At 44.2% G+C, this 25,208-nt stretch overlaps 1 protein-coding gene and 1 long non-coding RNA gene across 6 annotated transcripts in view; both read left to right on the forward strand.

Annotated features, from left to right (window-relative positions):
* Positions 1-25,208, forward strand: part of ARID1A (AT-rich interaction domain 1A) — a 126,325-nt gene that overhangs the window by 34,998 nt on the left and 66,119 nt on the right. The window contains exon 1 of one of the 5 annotated variants that reach the window (XM_083511910.1): positions 1,293-3,025. The exons of the other annotated variants lie outside the window; for them this stretch is intronic. Coding sequence (XP_083368036.1) covers positions 1,844-3,025 — 1,182 coding nt within the window. The 5' untranslated portion in view covers positions 1,293-1,843. Of the gene's footprint in view, positions 1-1,292; positions 3,026-25,208 lie in introns of those variants that run through there. 5 annotated transcript variants of the gene reach the window in all.
* LOC310710863 lies at positions 3,479-12,480 on the forward strand. Its single transcript, XR_014528285.1, has 3 exons — positions 3,479-8,346; positions 8,395-10,496; positions 10,748-12,480. It is a non-coding gene; the product is annotated as an uncharacterized lncRNA (long non-coding RNA).

The following is a 25,208-nucleotide window of genomic DNA, read 5'->3' on the forward strand; positions in this document are numbered from 1 at the left end:
TGAAGAGGTTATTGGGTGAGTGGATTTGTAGAGTGCTGAGAAGACTTGATGTATGGATTTCTGCTTTCCTGTCAAGTTTTATTGTGGTTTCTGTAGTAAGGAATTTCACCTGTCAGCTTGGCTGGTTAGCCTGTTTTCATGTGGTACGCTTTGGTCTTTCCTTTTATGGCCCTTGTATGCTTACCTGAGCTATCTGAATTTGTTTTTACTACACATATTGCTCTGGTGAGGTGTACCTTGCATACTTCTGCTGTTGGCCTAATATAATCTGGATGATGAAGGCACCTAGTAGATGTTTAGATTTACCAGATCTCGTTTTGAGTGGTAGGGTACACACCTTGTACTCAACAAGAGACTAGCTGTGAACCTTGCATACTACATCTGGCACTGCTAATGCAGCATGGCACCAGAGCTCTGCACCCTGCAATCCATTGCAACATGGCAGGGGTTTGGGTACACACTTCTGGTCTCACATGTTGTTACTGATGAAAGCTTATGGATAGAGGATGCTCCTGAATTCCCTGCAACCCTAAACAGTAATTCATAGAGAATTTAGTTCGCTAGTTTTGCTTGAACAAAGTAACTAACCATTGTCATAGAACGGCTAGTGGGATAATGGATTTTGCTGCAATGGATTTCTTGCAACACAACTCTTAAGAATGTTTATGCAGAAGTAAGTCCCCCAGAGTTAAGTGGGATTTAGCCCAATTAAGTATCCTTGGAACTGCGTGTTTGATGTCCGGACTGCATGAAGTGTGAAAATGCATAAAATTGTCCTGGTTAAAAAGTATTAAACTGAACAGCCTACATTATTGGTAATAACAGTTGGAGTGGTGTGAATTTTCCACGATTGCTCTTGGGATATCCTCCTTGAAGTTTTGATCTATTCGAGTTGCCCTTCTACCAGTCCCTCTATGCGGTGCCTCGTTAATCCCTTCTGCCCTTAAAGGCACGAGTCCTGGCCTTTCTTGGTTGCGGGAGTCTTTGTGCCCTGAGCAAATGAGAGGAAGCACCGGAGCATTCGCTTGCGAGGCTTCTGAGAACTGGCGGGAATGGGGCTTTGCGAGCAGTTCTGTTCACCTAGCTTCCTCCAACCCGCCTTGTGTTTTGTCAGCAGAGAAGCTTCCTTTTGTGGCTCAGAGGCTGAGCTCGGCTCCGTTTGCCGCCGATCCGTGGCGGATTTTGCGAGCGGCAGGCTGCTGTTAGCTTCAAGCTTCAGCCTTGCTGAGTTGAAAGCGTCCAGGGCCTGGCAGCTCCTCCTTTGTGAGGGGGGAGGGGAAGAAAGCTCCAGTCCGGGCCATATTCCAGTCCGGGTTTGGCAGGCTGCCGCGGCGCTGGGTAAAATGGCAGTGCTGAGCCTCGTGTCGGAGTGAGCAGGACTCGGCGGACGAGAGTCGGAAGCTGCCGCCACTCGGCTCGCCTAGTCTAGCCTCTCCGGCCGCACCGCCCGGCTCCGAGAACGGGGGTCCGTCCGATCCTCCCTCGCCCGCCGTGTCCCCCTTCCCTTCCTCCTCTCCCACACCGGGAGCCCCGTCCTGCCCCCCTCCCCCTTTCCTCCTCCTCCCCCTTTCTCCGCCGGCTGCAACTGAGCGAGGAGGCACAGTGGGGCCAGGCCCCTCGCACCCGCGTCCAGCCCGCCGGAGCTCACCGCGCCTCGCTCGCCGCGCCGGGGGAGGAATGAGACCCCGTTGTCCCGAGGATCCCACCGCCGCCTGAGCGCGGAGGAGGAGGAGGAGGAGGAGAGGAGCGGTGAGGCCTTGTGCCGGCCGGCCGGCCAAGCAGGGAGTAGGTCGGGGGAGGAGGAGGCGGGGGAGGGGGGCTGGCTGGGTGGGGAGGGGGGATCATGGCCGCTCAGGTGGCCCCCGCCGCCGCGAGCAGCTTGGGTGCCCCGGCTCCATCCGAGCTGAAGAAAGCGGAGGTGCAGCAGCGGGATTGTTCGTCGGAGGAGGCGGGGGGCGAGGCGGCGGCAGCGGCAGAGCGCGGCGGAGAGAAGCAGTCGGAAAGTGAAGGTCCCCCGGGAAAGGAGCTGCAGGACGGGGCCGAAAGCAATGGCGGGGGCGCAGGGGCCGAGCCCGACCTGAAGAGCTCCAACGGGAACCCGGGCCCTAGGCCCGTCGCCACACTGAACAATAACCTCCCGGAGCCGCCCGGCGGTGGCGGCGGCGGTGTTAGTGGCGGCAGCAACAGCAGCGACGGGGTGGGGACGCCGCAGCAACAACCGCCGCAGCAGCAACAGCAGCAGCAGCCTCCCCCTACTCATCCGGCCGCCTTGCCCCCGCCAGCCTACGGTTTCGGGCAGCCCTACGGTCGAGGCGCCCAGGCTGCTGCGGCCGTCGCCGCGGCCGCTGCCTTCCACCAACATGGCGGACAACAAAGCCCTGGCATGGCAGCGCTGCAGAGCGGGGGCCTGGAGCAGCCGTATTCGGGGCCCACCGGGGGCCCCCAGGGGCCGCCCCCTCCCCAGAACTCCCACGGCGGCGGCAGTTCGGAGCACGGCTTCTCCAACCACCAGTACAACAACTACTACCCTACAGCCGGGCGCAGCGCTGGCGCCTACCCGCCTCCCTCTCAGGCCTACGCCCTGAGCTCCCCTCGGGGAAACGCTCAGAGCCCCGCGCAAGCCGGGGCCAAACCTCCAGCTTCGGCATTCCAGCAGCAGCGTTTCGGGGCCATGGGGCCCTCGGCCGCCGCCGTCGGCGCAGGAGGAAGCGCAGGAGGAGGCAGCGGCGGGGGCGCCACCCCGCAGCCCACTTCCACCCCCACCCTCAACCAGCTGCTCACCTCCCCAAGCTCGGCTCGGGGCTATCAAGGGTATCCCGGGGCCGACTACGGGAGCGGGCCCCAGGATGGGGGAGCGACGGCCAAGGCCCCGGCAGCAGCGGACATTGCCTCCCAGTACACTGGGGGCACCAGCCAAGGCTGGGCGGCGGCAGCCACGGGAGGCCAACAAAGGAGTCACCACGCGCCCATGAGCCCCGGGAGCAGCAGCGCTGGAGGGGGACAGCCGCTCACCCGGACTCAGCAGGTAAAAAGGCACCGGGAGGGCGGGGAAAGAGGACCGGGCCAGCGGGCGCACATGGGCTGGGGGTTGGGTGGTCAGCTGGGCGCAGGTGAGGGAAGGGGCTTGAGGACGCCTCTGGCCGTGGGAGGGCAAGGGCAGGAGGGGAGCGCACCCGAGGTCGAGGTTGGGGTGCCCTTTAACGTGACAAGCTTTCTGTGGTCGTCTTCGGGCCCACATTACTAGGGAGCTGCCATTGTCTGTCTCTTTCCTCTGTCTCTAAAATGGCTGCCTCTCTGCCTTCCCTTCCTCCCTTTCCCAGCCTTTGTGTAAGCTCTCTTGGAGAGAGCCCTTCTCCTTTCCCCCTTTCCTGTCCCGGCTGGGAGCCTTTAGGGGGGTCCTGGGGTGGGGTGGGGTGGGGGTAAGGCTTGCCACCACCACCTCTGGGGAGGGAGGGGTTGGGGTGGCAAAAATAGCTCCATGTTGCTGGGTTGGAAAAAAGAGGGTGTGCTGAGCAGATTGCTGCTGTTCAGCTCTACTGTGCTCCACTCCTTTGCGGCTCCTTTTTCCTCTCTTGGTGTGGGTTGAATTGAGCTGTTCCTGTGCTTCTAGGGGGTAAGAAGAGGGCAAGTGACCTGCTCTGACACCCTCATCTTGTCCAGGCTAGCTGAAGCCATTTTCTGAGCAGCCTTTTTAGATAGCCTAGTGCCTTGAGCTCCTGCTTGGAAGTGCTGGTAAACAGTTCAGTGATTGGAGTAGTAAGTGCAGATTGCTTTGGTTTGGGATTTGAATTATGGAGGTAAAATCCTTCTGTCAAAGCCAGGAGACAGTTGGTCTTAGGTTGACATCCTATCTGTGATCTGATTGGCTCCCCATCTCCTGCTCTTGGCCATTTATAATTGCCTCTGATGTAATGGTACAACAATCCTGATGAGCTCATAAACTTTTACACTCTGCTTTTTCTACCAGCCATAACCCACTGCCACTTTCTGCCTTTTTTTTTTTTTTAATTCCACAGCTGAAATTGGCTGTGACCTTGAGGAGGTTCAGCAGGAGCAGATCCACAGACGCTGCCCTCGATGCATTGTGCCTGAAACAAAAGAGGGAGCAATGGCATTTTGTTGTACCTTGGATTTATTTTGCTTGTTAAGCCTTATGCAGCCTGGAGTAGATTCTATAGGGCTGAAGCAACAATGGGGTGTGTGTGTGTGGATGCTTTTCTGTCAAACCAATTTTTTTTGGTTTTGTGACTTTCCTGGGCATAAGTGATTTCCCTAGTTTTAAGTGTTCATCTGTTTCTAGTAGAAATTGACCATTATAGAAAAATACCAGCTACAGAACCAGAAATGCTGCAAATGTTGTAATTTAATATTTTCAGAATTGTCATTTTATTCTCAAAGGCAATAGCACAATTTTCTTAGGGGGGAAGGAGTTGAAAGTTTGCATTTAATATAATTTAAAGACTTTTCAACATACAAAAAAACCCCCCAGAAACAAAACAAGAAATAAGAAAGAAAGAGAATGAACAGAAAAGCAATCAGATGGAGAGATAAAATAACAGAATAAAGAGAAAGATGGGAAAATAAGTAAGAGTGATTTCAAACTATCCATCTGTTGTGCCTGTAAAAGTTCTTCATAATAATCCAGTGCAATGTCCAGTTATTCCTCCCTCTGCTAGCTGATTTTGGCATCAGAATAGTAGAATTGCAGAGTTGGAAGGGACCCTGAGGGTCATCTAGTCCAACCCCCCTGCAGGAATATGCAGCTGTCCCATACAGGGATCAAACCTGCAACCTTGCCACTATCAGCACTGCACTCTACACACTACACATCTGTGTATCTGAAGAAGTGTGCATGCACACGAAAGCTCATACCAAGAACTAACTTAGTTGGTCTTTAAGGTGCTACTGGAAGGAATTTTTTTATTTTGGGTATAACATAGTTCAGTAAATAAGTATTTAGTATCATAAGCAAATTTGGAATTTTAAAAATGAAGTCATTTCACAAGTTATGTGATGGATGATGTCTCTGGTTTTAGAAGTCCATGATGTAAATCTGATATATTGAACTGATGAGAGACCAGTATTCTTTCTTGGTCCTCCCTAGTCATCTTCAAGGTTCTAGGTCAGGACTTGTTCAGATTATAGTTTAAAGTTTCCCAATTTTTCTGTAAACTAACCCCTAGAAAAAAGTTTGATTTAATTGTGTTCTTTAATTACTGTGGTAAGGACAATTCTTAATTATGCTCAAATCCCTTTACCTTTGTAAGCATTTAAAAAAATTTTTTTTGGTTAAGTTTCTTACTTGTGTGCTTTCTTCAGCTCATTTTTTAAAATTGTTAAGATCTTTATAGTACTGGCACTTCTAGAGGAGCAGGTAGAAGAATGGTCTCCATCCCAAGGAGCTTGCAATACAGTCATACCTTGGGTTACAGACTCTTCAGGTTGCACGTTTTCGGGTTGCACACCACGCCAAACCCGGAAGTACCAGAACGGGTTACTTCCAGGTTTTGACGCATGTGTAGAAGCGCTGAATCGCAACCCGCACACGCGCAGATGTGGCGCTGCGGGTTGCGAATGCTGTGGGTTGCGAAAGTGCCTCCTGCATGGATCACGTTTGCAACCCGAGCGTCCACAGCATCCACTGTACTAGAACATGACTCTGGAGGGAAAGAAAAATGAAAGATACTGACCATGAGAGAGATTCTGGCTATTGAACTAATTCAACTCAAGTAGTATTTTTATAAGTTTCTGGGCATTTTGCACAACACAGGATACAGTGATTATTTGTGTGCTGGGTTGAGCCTCTGAGGATGTTTTGTAGGGCTAATTCACATGTTACAGGCCAGCAAAGCCTGGTACACTTAGTAGGGAGTCTGCAGTCAGTCTTAGCAGCCTGAAGTTCTTGAAGGCCTATTAATTTCAGTTACAGTTTGCACTTTTAAGGATTCACATTTGGATGTATCCTAAACATTGAAATATGTGAAGAGGCCCTCTATATTATATAGACAAGGCTTGTTCACACATTACATTGCAGACCACATTTTATTAGAGAAGGTCTGGTTACTCTGTAGCAGTCCTGTTTCTCATTCATGGTTAAAACCAGTCTTGATTGTTTAAGGCGGTGGTTTTCAACCTTTTTGAGTCCATGGCTGCCTTGATGAACTACATTCTTTCTGCAGCACTCCTGTGGCGATCAGGAGCCCAGTTATGTCACCCCATGCTTGCAGAGCTGGCAGAGCTCTTACCCTTTTTCAAACACGCTCCCTTGAGTGTTCCTTCAGCCTCCTCTCCCCTCTCTTTGGAAGTCCTCTGGGCAGCCGCCCCTGGTCTCTGAGCTGCCCCACCTGCCCCAAAGAGAAGTGCCTCCTGCCCCTGCCCCACAGAGGCCTGAGAAACACCCCTTTGCCAGCCCCAGAGGCACCATTCACCTGGGGAGCTTGTAGCCAGGGCTGCTGCAACAAACAGCTGTGCAAGCCTTTGGCAGGCAGAGGCGCAAGAGGGCATTAGAGGAGGGAGAGAAGGAAAAAGGGACAGAGGCCAGTGTTGCCAGCCATCGTTCAAGGCACCCCAGGGTGCCACGGCACGCTGGTTGAAAACCACTGGTTTAATGATAGGCATTTAGGTGTGAAGCTATTAATGTGTCAATATCTGGAATTAGTGGATAGATAGTAGAAGCAGAAATTTATAAGTCAAAATGGTTCTCTTTTTAAACCAACTTCCTATCAGTATGCATGTTGGCATCTTTTGAGTGGGGATTAGAGAGGGAAGAAATGGTGTACATACTGAACCAGGCATCTTAAACATTTTCAGACCCTGGGCCCACTTTAAACCCAAACATGCATTTGGGGACCCATTTCTTAATCCTTTACACTATATTTTTATAGTGGTAATACTGTTACAACCTACTTTGGATTAGGTTGGATTAGGCTGCGACCTCCCAGTTTAAGACTAGTGCCTTAGACAGATATTGGATGGGTGGTAGAAAAACAATCTATAGAGTTAGGGATGAGTTCCTTCTCTTCCCTATCTTGGTGGCTAGGTTAGTTTGAAGCATACAAGTGAGCTTGAAAAATTTCTTGAAGGTGTGCAAGTTTTGTAAGGTTTTGGGTCAATGTTGGTTTTTGGACCTTGCATGAATCTTTGTTCCAAGTCTGGGGTATAGAGGGAATAATGCAAAATAAGATCAGAAATGAAATACATTAAGGCTGTATACACACCGTACATTTAAAGCACACAGCTTCTCCCAAATAAGCCTGGGAAGTTATTTGTTAGGGGCGCTGGGAATTGTAGCTCTGCGAGGAGTAAACCACTGTTCCCAGGATTCCTTGGCGGAAGTTGTGTACTTTTAAGTGTATGATGTATATACAGCCTAATTTTTGTTTTCTGCTTAACACTGTTGCATGATTTGATTTGATAATTGCTACATCCGACTTGGGCTGCAATCCTAAAAACACTTGATAGGGAGTAAGATTCATTTGGACTCAAGGGAACCTAAGCATGTGCTGTTAGTCCCTTGGGTGCAACTGTTGTAGCAGTATCACAGTTTATCTGTTCAGCATTACGTAGAAGGTTAGTATATATTTAAAATTAAATAAACTCTGAAAACAGCAAGATGAGAGAACCTCCACAAAATGTGTACTTGAGGAATACCTTTTTCATGGAAATAAATATGTGGTATTTGTGCCTGCTGCTGAGGTTGATATAGATACATACTGCCTGTTATGATGTTTCTGAATGGGAAATCAAAGTGAGTAAAGGAAACAGATTTTCTGCTTGAAGTATAATAGAGTGGAAATCTAGAGAGTTCCTGATGAATTCCGAGTGACTGGCATAGACTCTGTAGTGTATCTAGAGAAAGTGCGGAACTTTGAGACCAGTTGACTGGTTAATGTTCATCATACAGCAATACCTACTACCCCTTCAATGTTTTCTAAATGAAGGAATGCAAATTGATCTTCCAAAACTGACTGTTTGACCTTTATATAGCAGCAAAAGTGAAATTTGGAACTTTAAGTGATCACCTCTTTGCAAACTTCAGTGAAGCTGTGTTCTCATCAAGCAGTTTTTCCTGAACTCAGTTTTTAAAATAATGGCATACTTACAAAAAGATACATTCTGGCATCTATCTTTGGTCTGTACTATTGCTATTCGAGTGTAGGTGTTCAGGCTAGAGCACTTTCAATTAAATTGGTGCTAAGTGTTGCTGTGATACCTTGGAATCAGAAGCTGTGTCCTAACTGCTGTGCTGTCTACTGAGTACTGTATATCTTAGATTATGTGAGGCCTTGTATAAAGTAACATGGGACCAGTGAGCCATTCCACACAATAACAAAATGTTGGGGAAATGTGGGAAAATGATTGCTTGTACATGAGTGCCGAGCTGTAACTCGACAGGGAAATGTGGCCTAGTTGCCTCAGGAATATATCTGTATATTTGGTTCTGCATATGTTTTTTCACAAAAGCTAGAGGAGGTAAGCAACCAGGTCAGGAAAATCATTTGATGTTCCCAGGTGCCAGAATTAAATTGTTGGGTGTTGTAACTCTGTAGACATTCCTGGCTTGAGAAAAGATAGTTACTAAGGAAGATGCTGACAAAACAACACTGCTTTGAAAATTATCCCAGTTAGTTGAACCTGCAGAACTCTTCAGTGCAAGGTCATAGTTCAAAATAAGAAAAATGCGCTGCACATCCATAACTTGGTCATGTGTCCTCCTGGGGGAAATTGGCTCCTATATAGGTGTGGGCAGCCTGTCTTGTCTTCTAATGATGCAAATGAAAATACTATAGTCCTGGAAAGTTGTATCAAATATAAACTTTATCACCATACCATGGAGATTAGCAGAGACTAGAAAACTCAGTTGGTTAGAGCATGGTGCTGATGATGCCAAGGTTGCAGGTTCGATCCCTGTATGGGTCAGCTGCATATTTCTGCATTACAGGGGATTGGACTAGATGATCCTCAGGATCTCTTCCAACACTGCAATTCTATGATTATATATACAGTTTTCATGGATGTGTGAAATGTCAATCCATTGCATGTTTAGATCCCACAGTCTGCATTCAAACTTAACATTACACCACACTTTGTAAAGATTGCAGAAACGGCTGCCTGAGAGTGGTGTGTTACGCCCCCTTACTGCTTCCTTTTAAGCTAGTGCATAAGGCAGTGTTTAAGGAGGCTTTTTTTAGTTGTTTCTGTATTAATTATATGCTCACGTTGTTGGGTTTATTCTTTCACATATTTGGTTTTTATTTTTCACAGTAAGTTGTTCTATGTGTACTTTGCTGGTGCCATTACCTCTGAACATGCACCACCTTGCAAGGTATAGTTTGTAAGTGAGGATCATAATCCACAGTTTGAATCCGCAGTTACAAACTAGTGTCCATAATAATTGTGGTTTGTTATGTCTGAATTCACAAGCCACGTTTAGGCCTGTTGCTCTACTTCAGATGCTCCAGCATGGGGAAGAGAGACAATTTAGGAACTTAAGAAGCAGAGTGCTGGGCAGATGGAAAACGAATGTAGAGTAGGAGATCTAAGTCATGGTTTGCTTGCTGTGCATCAGAAAGCCTAAACGATGGTGTATAAGCTTTTTATGTATGGTTGGTAACACTGATTTGCCATAGTGCCACAGTGTCTACATTCTAAATCTGTTCACAGAGAATTGTCTTCTCTTGATGCACCAGAGTTTGGGCTTTTTTGTTTTTAAACTGAACAACTTTTAATCTGGCTTTTGTTTCTGGTTCTTGAATCATATCATCTTGTTCTTGTGCATGAGGGCGGGCACTCTTGTTTTGGAAAGGTGGTTTCTAAGTCTGTAGATTGAAGTGTTGCCTACCCCTGAATTAAAGCTTGTGCGTCTTGAGGGTAAAATGCAGTGAAGTCCAGTTGTATTGCCCTTCAAATGCTGAGTTTACTGCTGGGGATGGCTAAACCCCCCTTTGCTAATTTGTACAATAACTTGTATAGTAATAATATTATGCCAAGGTTCTTAATCAAGTTATGTACTGTGGAGCCAATGGGACTGTTGCTTTATGAACCATTTCTGGTCAGAATCTCCTGCCAATGTTCTAAACTAATTGGTCTCTTTCCACTGTCATTTCAACTGTCTTTTTTTTTTTTTTTGGCTTAATGTTGAGTAGTAATATTGTAATAGTTCATTCACAAATTGTGCCCTGTAGGGAGGGATCTTTCTGGCACCAGGAGCTTTTAAAATGTGAATATGAAGAGGAAACTGCCTGAATTTTTAAAGCTTCTTGGATTCAAATGAGAAATTAGGCATATTCTAACTAGAGAGGAGGCTCCAGCTTTAAGAACTTTTGAGTTGACAGTCAGTGTTCTGGTAAAAATGTTAAGATTGCAATGTTCCTGTGTTCTTTAAAAGGTAAAGGTAAAGGGACCCCTGACTGTTAGGTCCAGTTGCGGACGACTCTGGGGTTGCGCGCTCTTCTCGCTTTACTGGCTAAGGTAATGGTTGGCAAATGAGTATAGTGGTGCCTCGCAAGACAAAAATAATTCGTTCCGCGAGTCTTTTCGTCTTGCAATGTTTTTCGTCTTGCGAAGCACGGTCCGTCGCAACTGCGCCTCTTCAAGCGGCTTTAAGAAAAAAGCGCAAGACGTTTTCGTCTTGCGAAGCAAGCCCATAGGGAAAGTCATCTAGCGAAGGAACGCAAAACCGAAAAACCCTTTCGTCTAGCGAGTTTTTCGTCTTGCGAGGCATTCGTCTTGCGGGGCACCACTGTAGTGTGCTACAAAATTTCAAATGTGAAGCCATTCTTTCCCTCTTTCCTATTTTGGACCTAACCATGGTACATACATTAAACCTGTAGTGAGAGAAATTGTAACCAATGGGAGGAATAAATTAATGGCAATAGGGTGCAGGGAGAAGAGTCTGTGGTATGCTTTCATTCTGAGCCATGGTTAGGAAACAACACTACGTCTGCACTTGATCAATAACATTGTTCGCTTTCATTCTAAATAGGTGAACTTCAGTCTTTTAAGATTTATTTATATTTGTGAAACAACAACAACAACCAGGTTTCTAAATAGCTGCTCACCTGCTATGCCAAATAAGAATGGACTTCTGGGTGACCATGTTGTGAACCTGGAAGGTGATTGGATATTTTTTTAAGGCAACAAATGACTTATGTAGGCTGGCAACTTTTTTGACTTGTTTGAAAGGCTGGAAAAGTACCTTTCTAATTTCTTCATCCCTCAGCCCAATTGTATTACAGCCAGAGAGACATCATGCAGTTAGGAATTCATTTCACTTTGAAGGAATGAAATATATAACTCTTTGGGGGTTGCATTTGAGGTCAATAGGGTGGAGCATGCAAAAGCATACCTAATTGCCATTCTTGGTCAGATCTATGTTCCCATCTTTCCATTTTCGCTCTGATAGATGCAGTACCTCAAGGATCTCTACAATAGACCCCCAGCATCTGCTGGTTTGGGCTATCTTTGCTGACAAGCTTATTCTCTTGGTGCTTCACTTTCATTAAAATTGCTTATGCTGGCTTTAGAGAAGCATTTCACAGATGTGTGTTCATTGTTAACTAGCTCCATCTTACGATGCTGATAATTTTGAGTGAATGACCCTTGAAATATGACCCAAGCCATAGACTAAAAATCAATTTTCTATATGATGGCAGGTGTTTGAACTTTTTCTTGTAATTTGATACAACCCACTCACCAATGTGGTTCCATTTTCCTGCATTTGTAATGGCAAAATATGGTCGTAGATTTCATATTTGGTCAATCTGTGTTGTGAACTCATGTGTACTAGTTGTACTTTAATGAAATCTGCTAAGAATGGGAGGTGGGAGAGAAGGCAGTTTATTTTTAATCCTGTAAAATGATTTGAATGTGAATGAGCAGTGTATTTGTTAGCAGGTTTATTTTTATTTGAAGTATCCATGTCCAGGTTTACTATTGATACATTACATTCACATGTAGGCCTGGGTGATATATCAATATTGTATGCAAGTAGAAGTGGGGTCATGGCTGCTCAGCTGGGGAGCGTGAAGCCCCTGCTCCGCAGCTCTGAGAGCCCTAACCCTGCTCCTGCTTCCATAGCTGCTCAGCTGGGGAGCGAGGAAAGAGGCAGTGCGCCTGCATGGGCAAAAGAGAAGGATGTCAGACACATGGAGTCTGACAGGCTCTGTGCAATTGGCTACTGCCACTTGGTCTGTCTTCGGGGAGTGGGGTAGCTCACCCACCTCCCACGCTGGTGAAGACAGAGGGAGCCTCAAAAAGGAGCCCCAGGTCCCTGCCGCTTGCGTGTGAGTGGCAGGGACATTGGAGCTTGCTCAGCTGGGGCCAGGGGCCAGTGTAGCTTCTTTTAACATTGCGGTAAACCCAGTTAGTGATACATCATGTTGTTGAAAACACAACACCGCCCAGCCCTATTCACCAGGTGGCTTTCAAAGAACATCATGAACAATCAAGAACCCATACGATCACAATAAAATAGAAAAAGTAAGAATAGACTTCAGTAGCTTCAAAAATTTATGGAGAGGCAGTACAACATCCTTGCTCTTAATTGAAAAGTTGTAGAGAAAAGATCTGTTCTAATGGTAGGCAAACCCCTCTGAGGTGTGAGTGTTCTATAAATAGATAAGGCCCTCTCCACCCGAAAACAGAAGCACCTGTATGCTTTCACTGATGAGCCCAACACACAGGTACATTTATGTGGGAACAAGGAGTACCCTGAGCCCAAGCCATTTAGGGCTTTAAAGCTTAGGACCCATGCTTTGCATAGTGCCCAGAAACACAGTGGATGCCAGTGGAGCTGTTTTTTAACAATAGCATGCTGTTCCCTGTGGCTAGTTCCAAGTAATAATTAGCTGCTGTGGGGTGTAGCCAACTAAGGTCTTCTCAAGAGTAGACCTATCAAAATTAATGAACCTAAGCTGGTTGTGTCAGCTAATTTCAAGGGGTCTTCTTTGAGTAGGACTAGCATTGGAATCAACGCTATATCTTGCATCTGCTGATGTTTAAAATTTGCCTTCAAAGGCAGACCCATATGCAGTTGTGACCGGAAGCATGTGATCCTGTACAAGAGGGATCAAAATTGGCATTTTAATCAAAGCTCGTGAAAGGTACTTTATGCCATTGATACTGTGTGAACATCTAAAATATGAATCAGACCAGTAGGTACACTAAAGTTGTGAGTCTATTGCTTAAGGAGAAATGCAACCCATCCAGAACAGGAGGGAACACTATATTCCTTGTTTACCTGTATATCGCTCTTAAGGCAAAAAAAAAAAAAAAAAAAGGAGTTGATAAATGTTCTTTGAAATTCTCTTTCCCCCCCATAAACATATAGGTACAAATTGTAACTAAAGCAACAATGGCAATAAAAGATTTTAAATATTAGGAGAGAAAAATTATTAACCACCTTGTCATAGAAACTGTTGCTGTACATACATATTAGGTAAAAGTAAAATGGGAGGTGGCATAGACATCTAGGTGCTTTGCTATCATAGAATCCATATTTTGAACAGCTTGAGAACAGTTACAAGCATTGTATGTGTGTGCCATTCCCCATATCTCCCAAATTTAGAGGTGAGTGGATCCCTGTGCAGTGAAAACAACACATTCTTGCACGAGGAGGGAGTGTGCTATCTGCAGGTTCAATTAAACCTTAATAGAATCGGGGCCCTAAAAGGGGGGGGGTGTGAAGCCCCAGTAACGAATAGGCCATTCAGGACTGAGTATGCTCAATGGGCAAGAAATGCTGATTAACAGTTATGGCGTGGATGGAGGTCAATAGAAAAGTGTGGGAATAGAATGAAGTATCCCAGAAATAGACAAAGCTCGTTGGCTGGTATACTGAACAGGAGTACTCCGCACTGCAACATTTTATTGCAGGTCCACTTGTATAACCTGAAAACACATTGGACAGTTTTGTGGAAAAACTAAGCCTTCCAGGTATATATTATGACTTTTCATTTGTTTCAACATGAATGTATGTGGTTTTGTATCTTTCTTACTACCCCCTTCATTTTGTATCATCAAGTGACTATTTAATTGTTGTGCTGTGCTTATGATGGGCTGGACAGCAATGAAAAGAACGTTTCCCCCCACAGCAGACCTAGATTCAGCATTCTCTTTCCAGTACTTTTCATAGTGCTGAACAGTGCAGCTCTTCCAAAGTTACAAATCTATTAATTCAATTGTGAAACTTAATTAACATAGAAACATTTAGTTAGTGGCTTTTTTTGCCAGTGAAAGCTTATTCTGTATTAGACATTATTTGTTTCTGTTTTTAATGTTCTTCTTGCATGCTACTTCTATATAAAAAGAAGCTTTAGCTTTCCCAAAATGGTGGTGTGTCTGTTCCAACAACTAGGGACAGAAGCTAGGCCTTTGATTTCTAGTCCTGTGCCTGAACTACAAGGTCATTCCTCCTTCGTGCATTTCTTTCTTTATGCTCTGTGTTTAAAGTAATAATGCCCAAACTTGCCTTATGAGGCACACAGAGGGTGGAATAAGCACCAACAAGGCTAGAACAGGAAGAACTGCTTCTCTTGGGATTAATGTATTGCTTGTTACAAAAAGGTATAGTGATCTGCCCATGTGATATAATTAGGTATGTGTTGGGGAGGGATTCATATTTCTTTATGCACCTGGACTTGCAGGTCTTGGCATTGCTCAGCAGTTTAGTGAGGCAACTTTGGTAACAATTGTAGCATTGCTTCTAGAGGAATCAAGTGCTCCTGAGTGAAATTGTGCAGTAATCTTAAGAAAATATCTAGTTTCTTTGGAAGATATTTGAGAACATATTCAAGCTGTGTGATTTCAATATATTCCTTCCCAATAACCATGTGATTCAGTATACAAATTTCCCTGTTGGGGAACTTAAGATGCACACAGACATATGTTTGGAGTTTAATCCAAGTCCAGTGATGGTGTTTTAGCAGTTGGACCTTTTTATTTATGATTTGTTGGCAGGTTATACTTGGTTGTCTGAAATTCAGATATGAAGGTGTTAGTTGGTGCTTTGAAGAACCTAGATAGTAGTTTAGGAAGTTGCCAGTGATCTAGCGAAGTGTATTATATGTTAGTGCTGTAGGAGCTTCTTGCCAAATATGTGACAAGTCCTGTCCTCCAACAACTTCAATATTAATATGTTCACCAAGCATAATAGCAGCCACTGTCAAATTATTTGCTCTCTCTTGAGTGAGCAGAGGTGTTCAGCCATGGTACTGCCTGCTGAATTGGGGTAGGGGTGGGGTCTGCCAATCTTTTCTTTGTACAGATTACCTCCATAAGTTCATATTGATTCTTTCCTAGGAGGTTCATGGAGTGGAAGGAATTAACAGAGATGAAAGAAATGGTCTGTATGACTGCTAAGGAGTGAACACTGGCTTGGAAAAACATAAAATGCTTCATACTTTCCACACGGTGAAAGTATATTGTCCTCTCAAGTTCACTTTTACTAGGTTGAATTTCTTAGTTATAACACTGTTAAATTCAATATTAATATTATATGATAAATGTACTTAACTTTCATTCACCATTTGTTTCGAGGTTCATTAGTACATGTTGCAAAACAGATTGGCCACACGGAGCATGGCCATTTATTTGAAGACCAAGATTGCCGTTACTAGGAGGCAGGTACCTTTGAATTCCTTGGGACCATTTCCTGGCAACTATTCATAGGATTGTCATGCAGATGTTCCAAACTTTCCAGAAGCAAAATTCATTTGGCAGGGCAGTGTTTCCCCATGAAAAGAGAAGTACGCTTGTGGCTGTCAGGTGGAACTTTGAAAATATTCAAAATTGGTTAAACTTTGTAATTATCTCAGATAAAAGGACATAAAAATAAAATTTGAACATTACCAGGCTCTGCCTTCCTTGGAGATGGGGGTTGGATTCCTGTGCCTGTGATGCTATGCCAGGTTGTAGCTCCATCCACATATTTATCTATTGTATATTTTGGAAAGTGATTTGTTTGTCCATTTGTTCTCTGTAGTTTTGGATGCTTCCTAAATATAGTTGCAAAATCGTGCTTGAGGGTTCTGAAGGCAGGGACACAGGTCTTCGTCAGCATTTGGACTTTGGTCACCATTTTGAATCAAGATGGCAGTTTGAAATGTACATTCAGTGTGACTTCGCCCAGTTGTTGGCAAAGGTTCGGCCACCTCTCGAGATACCATCGCCAAACTTGGCACAAGGGTTTCTGAGGTGGGCGTGGGGTCCTATGTTGATGTTTAGGTGCCATCACCTTTTTGGATCAAGATGGCGGACTGAAACATGACTTTGTGTGACTGCTCATTTTGGGGCATAGGTTTGACCACCTCCTAAGATATTGTCACCAAACCTGGCTTGAGAGTTCAGGGTGTGAGTGATGATTTTTGTCAATGTTTGGATGCCAGGTGCCACTTTGATTCAATATGGCAGACTGAAATGTGGAATTGGTGTGACTTTACTCACTTTTTGGAATGGCATGCCCAAACTCACAAATTACACTTTAAAAAAACAAACAAACTCAAAATAGTTTTTGGTTTCTAAAAATTCCCCGGGAGCCCCAGCACTCCCTGTTAGTATTCCATACAAGTGTGGCCTCTATAACAAAAAGTTGCAGTGTAGAGTACTCCTCTTCAGGTTGCCAGCCATGCCCTTCTCCATAGTACTTCATTCCCATTCAATTTTCTATCCCCATTTCTTGAACATTTGACATTCTGACTGATCATGGTTGGTCCACATTGGGTTGTTTTGGGAGTTCTCCCTCTGTGGGGGGGGGGGGTTTCTTAATTTTTTTTCTTTTGGCACTTCCTCAGGCCTCAAGGTTTGCACTAGCCTGCTGATAGCAACCCCTCCCCCACAAGAGGGAGGTGTTTGTGACTACATAGGCACTTCCCACCAAACACTGGAAATAGAGGGGATGATTTTGGGATGAACTGTGCCATATTTATAACATTTAACCAAACAAGGCAAATATTTTCCTTTCCACTAACATGGTGGGGGTGGAAGGCATTGCTTGGTGAATACATCTTGTAGTTGTCTGCAGAAAGCTTAATACAGAACACTTTGCTTCTAGCTGAGAGTATCGCAGTCCTAGTTTCAGCTACTCTTTTTGACTTGTATAAACTGAGTACAGTGGCTCAGTTAAAGGCTAACTTACTGTAGCATGAGCCTTTGTATACAAGAGCCTGCTTCATTGGGTGGACAGAGGAGGTGCTAGGAGTACACATCATGAGATGTCCCCCGACAAGTAAGAATTTGGTTGGTTGTCCTGGGGTGACTGGGGCCTAAATACACCCAAAGTTGTTGCTGAAGATGTTCTAACAGCATCTGAGTTGTATAATGGAGAAAGTCCAACTGTATGCAGTGGGCTTCGTTCATACTTCATGTTGCAAGTCATGCTTCCTGAATGAAGGTTGGTGAATTTAGGCCAGATGGCTGTAGGACTAAATAACTGGTATTTATTAACTTGATGGTATAAGAGAAATAACTGGCGTTTATTAACTTGATGTAAATAATTAAACAGGAATACCAAGCTTAACAGTGGCCTCACTGTGGAATCTCTAGAAGACCTGTCTTTCCCTAGAAAAGAAATCTTAACTATTAAAAGGTGTTTGCCTCTGAATTAGTCAATATGGGAAATATTTCTACGAGCTTTGTAGTATTGGGTGATGTCTGATTTGTCACGTAGTCTGCAGGTCTTGCAGTGCCTTGTTAAGGATCTGTCTGTGCAGAGTACTTTAGTGTTTCTATCTCTTCTGTCTTCATAGTACAGTGGTGCCTCGCAAGACGAAAAGAATCCGTTCTGTGATTCTCTTCGCCTAGCGGTTTTTTCGTCTTGCAAAGCAAGCCCATTGATGGATTAGCGCTATTAGTGGCTTTTAGCGGCTTATCTGCTGATCGGATCAGCTGGTAAGCGGCTTAGCGGCTTAGAAAAAGGGGGGAGGGGAAAAACCCAGCAGGAACTTGCAAGACATTGTGTCTTGCGAAGCAAGCCCATAGGAAATTCGTTTTACGAAGCACCTCCAAAACGGAAAACTCTTTCGTCTAGCGAGTTTTCCGTCTTGCGAGGCATTCATCTTGCGGGGCACCACTGTAGTCGACTTTATCATTTTCATTTTATCAGGGTGAGATTTGTCCCAGAACACTTAGGTGAGTTCTTAGCAGCAGTAGAATCCAAGTCTTCGGCTCTTTGACTGGAACATACTGGCTCAACAGTAGTGGTTCTTAGCTCTTGTTTGCTACTACAGGAAAAGCTTGAGAAATGACTCCTGATTCTGTAGTGAGAAATTATTTCCCCATACCCTAGCATAGTTAATATCTGTGCATGGTTGTGCCGTATCTTGCAGTGATATAGTATGGGAATGACATCACATCCTGTAAAACAGGGATAACCAACTTGGTGCCATCCAGATGTTGTTGTATTACAAATCCCATCCCCGACAATTGGCAGTGTTGCTAGGACTTTTAGTCCAACATCTGGAGGGGTACCATGTTGGCTGTCCATGCCCTAGAACAAAGTACAGTGGTACCTCGAGTTATAAACGCCTCAAGTTACAAATGCTTCAGGTTACAAACTCCACTAACCTGGAAGAGTTACCTCAAGTTGAGAACTTTGCTCCAGGATGAGAACAGAAATCGTGTGCCGGCAACGCAGCGGCAGCAAGAGGCCCCATTAGCGAAAGCACATCTAGTTAAGAACAGTTTCAGGTTAAGAACGGACCTCCAGAACGAATTAAGTTCGTAACTAGAGGTACCACTGTATTGTTCTAGGAGGTGCTAATTTATTTCTATAGGCCTCAAATTTTGTTTGATTTGCTCTCTCACATAAAAGGGCACTTCATCTACAGTGGTGTCTCTGGTTGCGAATGTCTCTGGTTGCACACGCTGCGGGTTATGAGCTCCGGTAACCCGGACGTAGCCGCTCCGGGTTGCAAACTTTGCCCTGGGATGTGAGCGAAAATCGTGCACCGGAGGCACATGTGCAGCGGGAGGCGTACTTTCACTAGTGGTGCCTCAGGTTATGAGCAGTTTCTGGTTACGATCAGACCTCTGGAACAGATTCCGTTCATAACCAGAGGTACCACTGTATTCACTTTTTTAAAAAAAACTTCACTTTAAAGTTTCATCTTAACTGATCATGTGGAACATACATTATCTTAGCAAAGTAGCAGGGGGTTGGACTCGATGGCCCTTGTGGTCTATTCCAACTCTTATGATTCTATGAAAGTGGAGAAGGTGGGGTTTTAGTTGTTTGGGGTGGTTTGCTGTGATTGTTCTTCTTTGTAGCCACTGGCTACAGGAGTGAAAACCTGATTTCCAAATACTGATTGATGTAATAAGATTAATTCCATTTCAGTTTAACATTTTGTACCCCGCTTTTCATTCAAAAGTATCTAACAATGGCATCCCTTAACACAATACCAAAATAATATGCAAAACACTCTTACAATGAAATTTTGATTGTGCAATGTAAAATGCTACACACACACACGTACATAAAGCTGCCCTGAGGCTTTTTTGAAGCATGTGATTGGCAAATAAAAACAAAATGTTTTTGCTCTGCTTGCTGCCTCAAAAGAAAGTAACTGCAAAGAACAGAATTGTAAACAATTACATTTCTTTACATTCCACATATTGGCTACAAGAGTTTGAATTGAAAACTGGAGACCACTACTGTACTTCATGTGGCCCTGATCCTGCTGGGCAGTCTTAGGCAAGCAACTCCTGCTGTCTGAGTATTGGAATAATGGCCTAACTTGCATGGTTGTTGTAAGAAACAATGAAATGCTGCGTGTATGCAAACTTGATAGAAGTACTGAAAGTTGCCCACAGAGTTATGCCTTGATGAGTGGTGTGACGACCTCAACCTGAAGTTGTCCTTTTCTTCTATCTAGTGAAACTGTTACTAGATGTGACCCATGGTGTTTGAAAATCATCCAGAGAGCTCTGCTTCACGATTTGTTATCATCATAAGAATTGAAATTGGCTCTGCCTCCTAGTATTATGGTTTCCTGCTATACTTGTTCTTATCCTACTGGAAGGTTTGCAGCATCGGCTGTTCCTCCTTTCCCCCTGGCATTAGCGTAATATGAATTTCAGTATCTGTTCATCTGTAGCCAGGGATCCCTCTCCTTGCTGAACAACTCCTGGTGTTGCTAACTTTGCTTTTATAAGCAGTCCAATTAATCCATCTGAACTGACATGTAGATGGTTGGTGTGCGCTTCTTGCCACAAATAGAAGCTTTTGCTATAATATGGCATTTTAAAACACATGGAGAAGGCTTTTGGTTTTGTTTATACTGTAGTTTACATTGCTTGCATCCTGCCTTTCCTGCTAGGAGCTCAGTACAGCATACAGGGTTCTCCTCCTTTCTCTTTTTTACCCATTCAATAACCCTGTTGGGCTAAGAGACTGACCTGCCGAAGACAATTCAGTGAGATTCATGACAAAATTGGGATTTGAACCCTGGTCTTGTAAGAGCTAGTCTGACAGTGTAACCACTGCAATATTCTGGCTCGCCTCATGTCACTGAAAATTTATTCCATGTGAAATTTTACAAAAGCAGCATATGCCAAGCCCATAGGATATTGGAGTTAAATCAGCTGAGTTGGCACTAGTTGTTACACTTGCAGGTGTGTTGGATATATATTTGACCCCAAGTTGGATTATCTGATACAAAACCACTGGGTTGTATTGAGTGCTATCCCTACTCAGAGTATACCCATTTACATTAATAGGCATGACTAACCTGGGTCTACTCAGAATGGAGCAAAGCTGATTTGAGCTTGAACTGTAAATAGTAAGGAGCTCAATGGGTAGTAACTTTTAATGAAAAAGTTAGTAAAGACTGTGAGGCTGTTTAATAGTAGTGTTTTACAAATACACAGTCCATTAATGATAGCAGTTAGTTGCTTTTTGTTGTTTTTTTCCCCCTGGACCTGCTTTTGTTTGGATGTGAATGAAAAGAGTGAAGGAAGGAGAGCAGGATTCAGACTTTGGGAACCCTTGAGTAGGGCCTTAATAGTAAACTATTTTATATCTACAAGGAGATGGTGCTTTGAGTGTGTAGGGTATTAGCACTAGTTGACACAGTTTTGGCCTTGGTGTGTAGTACTCTGTTTCCGTTCTGCCTTAATGTGACTGATGTCTGTCCTTGATGGCAGTCTGGGCATCAGGGACAATTTTGAGTTTCCACTGGGGACCAGTAGCATGAAAACTAAAGGACTTTGATAGTATGGAATACATGCCCTGCAAGACAAGGCCGAGGGAGCTGGGTTGGCTCAGCATCAACTAAGTTCAAGGGGGAACTTCAGTTCAGATGACTGTTGCTAAAACATTGATATAAAGGTTGGGAAATTGCTTTTGCTGGAAGGTGGGAATGAGACTCTAGCCCTTGTCCCTTGTGGCTGGCCCCTCACCCAATGAGGTAGCTTGCATGCTACAGAAGGAGGATTTAATTCCTTAGGGCTCCCATTTCCCTGACACTGCATTGTATTCCTCTCCATTCTCAAAGTCCTTCACTATATGTGTCCCAATTCTTACCTTTGGTATTCTGCTAATTTGTCTCTTAGCACCACAGCAGCCAACCACCCTTCTTCCCTAGCTGCCATCTGGATTCTTTGCTGCTGCTGCTGGTGCTGGAATTGAGTTGCCCCAAAAGCAGTTATCTCCTCCAACCCATGATTTCTTCAAGACTTTGCTCTATCTAGAGTCCCCCCTTTTTCCTCACCCTGCAAAAATTGCTGTCATTCTTTGTTTTTAGTTTTCTCATAGGTATACTGCCCCCCCAAACATGGTGAGAGCATTGGCTAAGTGCTCCCAGGTGTCTACCCTTCCATTGTTTCTCAACCATTAATCTGCTTTTTGTAGATCTCCACTTCCCTTTTGCATCTCTGCATTGGTTGTATTGGCCTCATGACTCCCCTTCTCTTTCTTTATTTCAGTCCTTGATACTTGGTATGCTGCCTTTCTCTTAAATGTTTTCACGGAGCTCCTTGGTGGCTTCAGCATTTCAATTGTGATTGTCTGTGACTGAGCAGCCTCTTGCTACCTTCCCTCCAACTTGATTTCCATCCTTTCGAATGACTTCCTCACCTATTGCCACTCTTAATCTCATCCTCTCTTAAGTATTGCTTGTGTGACCTTTCTGGTTTGGATTTTTTCCTGACTGTTGCTGTGACTGTCACAGTTGACCCTCCACCTTTTTCTTTCCTACCAGCCATGATAGTTCTGCTTGACCTCCACTGCCTATGGCAGTATGTTTCTGAATACAGGTTGCTGGGAATCTCAAGAGGGGACAGTGCTTTTGCACTCATGTCCTGCTTTCAGGCTTCCCATAGGCATCTGGTTGACCACTGTGAGAAGAGGATGCTTGACTATATGGCTACTGACCTGACCCAGTAGGGCACTTCTTGTTCCTTTTGGGAACTTCAGATTTCTTAAAAGCCATGTGTGAACTGTCACTTCTGCCAACTGATTTTTTAAGACTCCACTAAAGGCCTTATATTCCTTGTCCCCTACTCCACTGTACTGCCGGCCTATTTACTCCTGTAATCATGCTAATAGTGTACAGTCCTATCTTTGATGTTCTACTCCCAGGTTGCTGAGTGCCTCCAGTGGATCCACAGCCACATTACTCATCTTAGCTCTTAGCACCTTTGGGTCTCCACTGCTTCACTGTGATTTTTCTCCTCTTTTTAAAAATGTGATGGCTTCTTTGGGATTAGCTGTATATATCTAACCCAGTCATACTCACGTGTAGAGCCATTGATTTTATTGGATCTGCTCTGTGTATGGCTATTGTTGGATATCGCCTGATAAAAAACATAACACAACTAGATGTTGAGCTGAATCAACTTGGAACAGGAGGGGCTTCATATAACTTAAGTGAATTGTTATGCTGCTTGGGCTGCAAAGTAGACTGGTTGAACTACCATACTTCTGTATTTCATTATGGCCTTGAAATCTGGTTGAAGTTCAGCTACAGCTATGTGAAATGCCTTTTCTGTTAATCATCTTTTATTGTGTGTCTAGACAGCTATCCCAGACTTATTCATTAGACAGGAAGGACTTGCAAAAGGACTCTACGTATGTTATCAAACTTCTGGTTGGATAGGCTATAGCTCAGAAATGGTTTTCTGTTAACTTTCATTCCTTACTCTGTGTGTGTGTGTGTGTGTGTGTGTGTGTGTGTACACATTAACAACAACGTTGGTAGTTTGTGTTATTCAGGCATGACAGCAGCAATTACAGCTACTGCAGTTTATGGGAAAGCCTCATACTACAAGTGGGGGGTGGGGAGGGGAGCCATTAGCACAATCAAGACACATTGGTGTGATGCTTCTGATACTAGTTCCTGTAAGAGAGGCTATTCACATCCAGTATCTCCTTTTATCACTAGTGGCAATCATAATTCTTTGTCTTTAGTCCTCTTGAAACGTACAACATTAATAAAGGAAAAAATGTGTCTGATACCAGAGCGATCTAGCTGATGTTAATTCATTATTACTTAATTCATTTCAGTTTATTTTAATCAGTTAACTGGTTAGATGAAAAAAAATCTTTTTTTAAAGGCTACCTCTGTTTAATTAGTGAATTTCTTTTAAACTGAGTTTTCTAATTCAGGTACTTAACCACAGGTGATATGCACAATCTTAGAAGAGGCATTCTCTTCTGTATGAGGGAGGAGAAATGCATTTTCAAATAAGACTTAAGTAAGAGCTTTAAAATTGGGGTTTGGTGTGAAAATAGCTTTAGTATTTATGACCTCTTCATATTTCTAACCTATACTGTATCTGAAGTATATTTGGTTCTTGTTCTTTTCTTTCTTTCACTCCATATTTAGATATTATACTGTCACTTCTAGTAATCCTTTAAAGAACTCGTGCTGTTTCTGACAGTAGAGATGCTGGATCAATGTGTAGATTTACCTAGCTGCCCACTGAATTTTACACAACTTCAAATATTGTGACACCGTTCTCTGCCCAATGCATATTTTGAAGTACAAATACAATCAAAACACATATAAATGTGGGTTTTTATTATTATTTTTAAAAATAATATAGAAACAGGACAAAGTGGAATTAGTGGTGATCAACTGTGAAAGTCACATGGGATGGAAATAGGCAGATCCATCCCTGATTGAGAAATACTGCAGAATCATTGTCTACTTTCCAGTGCTACTATCTGGAGAAATCCCACCCGCATTTCATAGTTGTGTGAAGCTGTATCCCCGCATACAGTAAATAGAACTGTGCCTGGCATGGCTTGGCTCAGTTTGCTTGAAGGGAATGCCTAGTTAATGTGTGTGGTGCTTTTCACAGTAACAAAAGAGAGGTCTCCCCCAATAAGCTTACACTCAGTTAATTCTACCTAGTCTTGCCTATTTCTCCTACAAGCACTGCTATAGACAAGTGGTACTGGTAGCATGGCTTGGAAGTTATACCTTTTTACAAGTGCCCACCTTGGTGAGAGTTGCTTGTAGCTACTTCCACTTTTGGAGGTTGCATGCTTTGAATACCAGTTGCTGGAAGCCACAGGAAGGGAGAGTGCTGTTGTGCTCAAGTCCTGCTTGTAAGCTTCCCATATTTAACTGGTTGGCCCCTCTGAGAACAGAATACTGGAGTTAATGGGCCGCTGGCTTGACCCAACAGATCGTTCCTATGTTCTCATAGGTGCAGTGCACATAGGCAGATTTAGGGGAGTATAACTGGTTCATCTGCACTGAGCCAAAAGGCTGCTACAGGCCCCCCCCACAACAATGCCTTAGAACAGAAGGTGAGAGGTGTGGGGGTGCCAGAATTTGGCGTTGCACAGGGTGCTGCTGAAATTTGAAAGCCCAAAGTCTGCCACTTCAGTGCAATACTAGCAATGTTGCCAATTAATACTTGTGAGCTGTGGTCAGTCTTTCCCATATAGGCGGTGCTGGGTGGACACAACTTAAGGCTTTGTGACAAACAAGAAAACTTGAAAATACTTATAGTTGTGAGATTAACCCGAAGATGGGATTTGGGTGGGTCTAAAGTGTTAGGGCTTCCAATTACCACAGGAACCAATTGGCTACAGGTTCATACATATAAAGACATACATGCTAAGCAGCCATGTGGAAAGCAGAGTTAGAAACCCAGAAATAAAAGCTATTCGCCAAATGGCCCCATAAAAACCTACTTACTGGCTCCGCAAGGGAATGGCTAGGCACCTTTTTTTTTACAAGTTCAGAAAGCTGAAAATG

The sequence above is a fragment of the Podarcis liolepis genome, assembly GCF_965112155.1.
Source record: "Podarcis liolepis genome assembly, chromosome: 7".
Taxonomy (NCBI): Eukaryota; Metazoa; Chordata; class Lepidosauria; order Squamata; family Lacertidae; genus Podarcis; species Podarcis liolepis.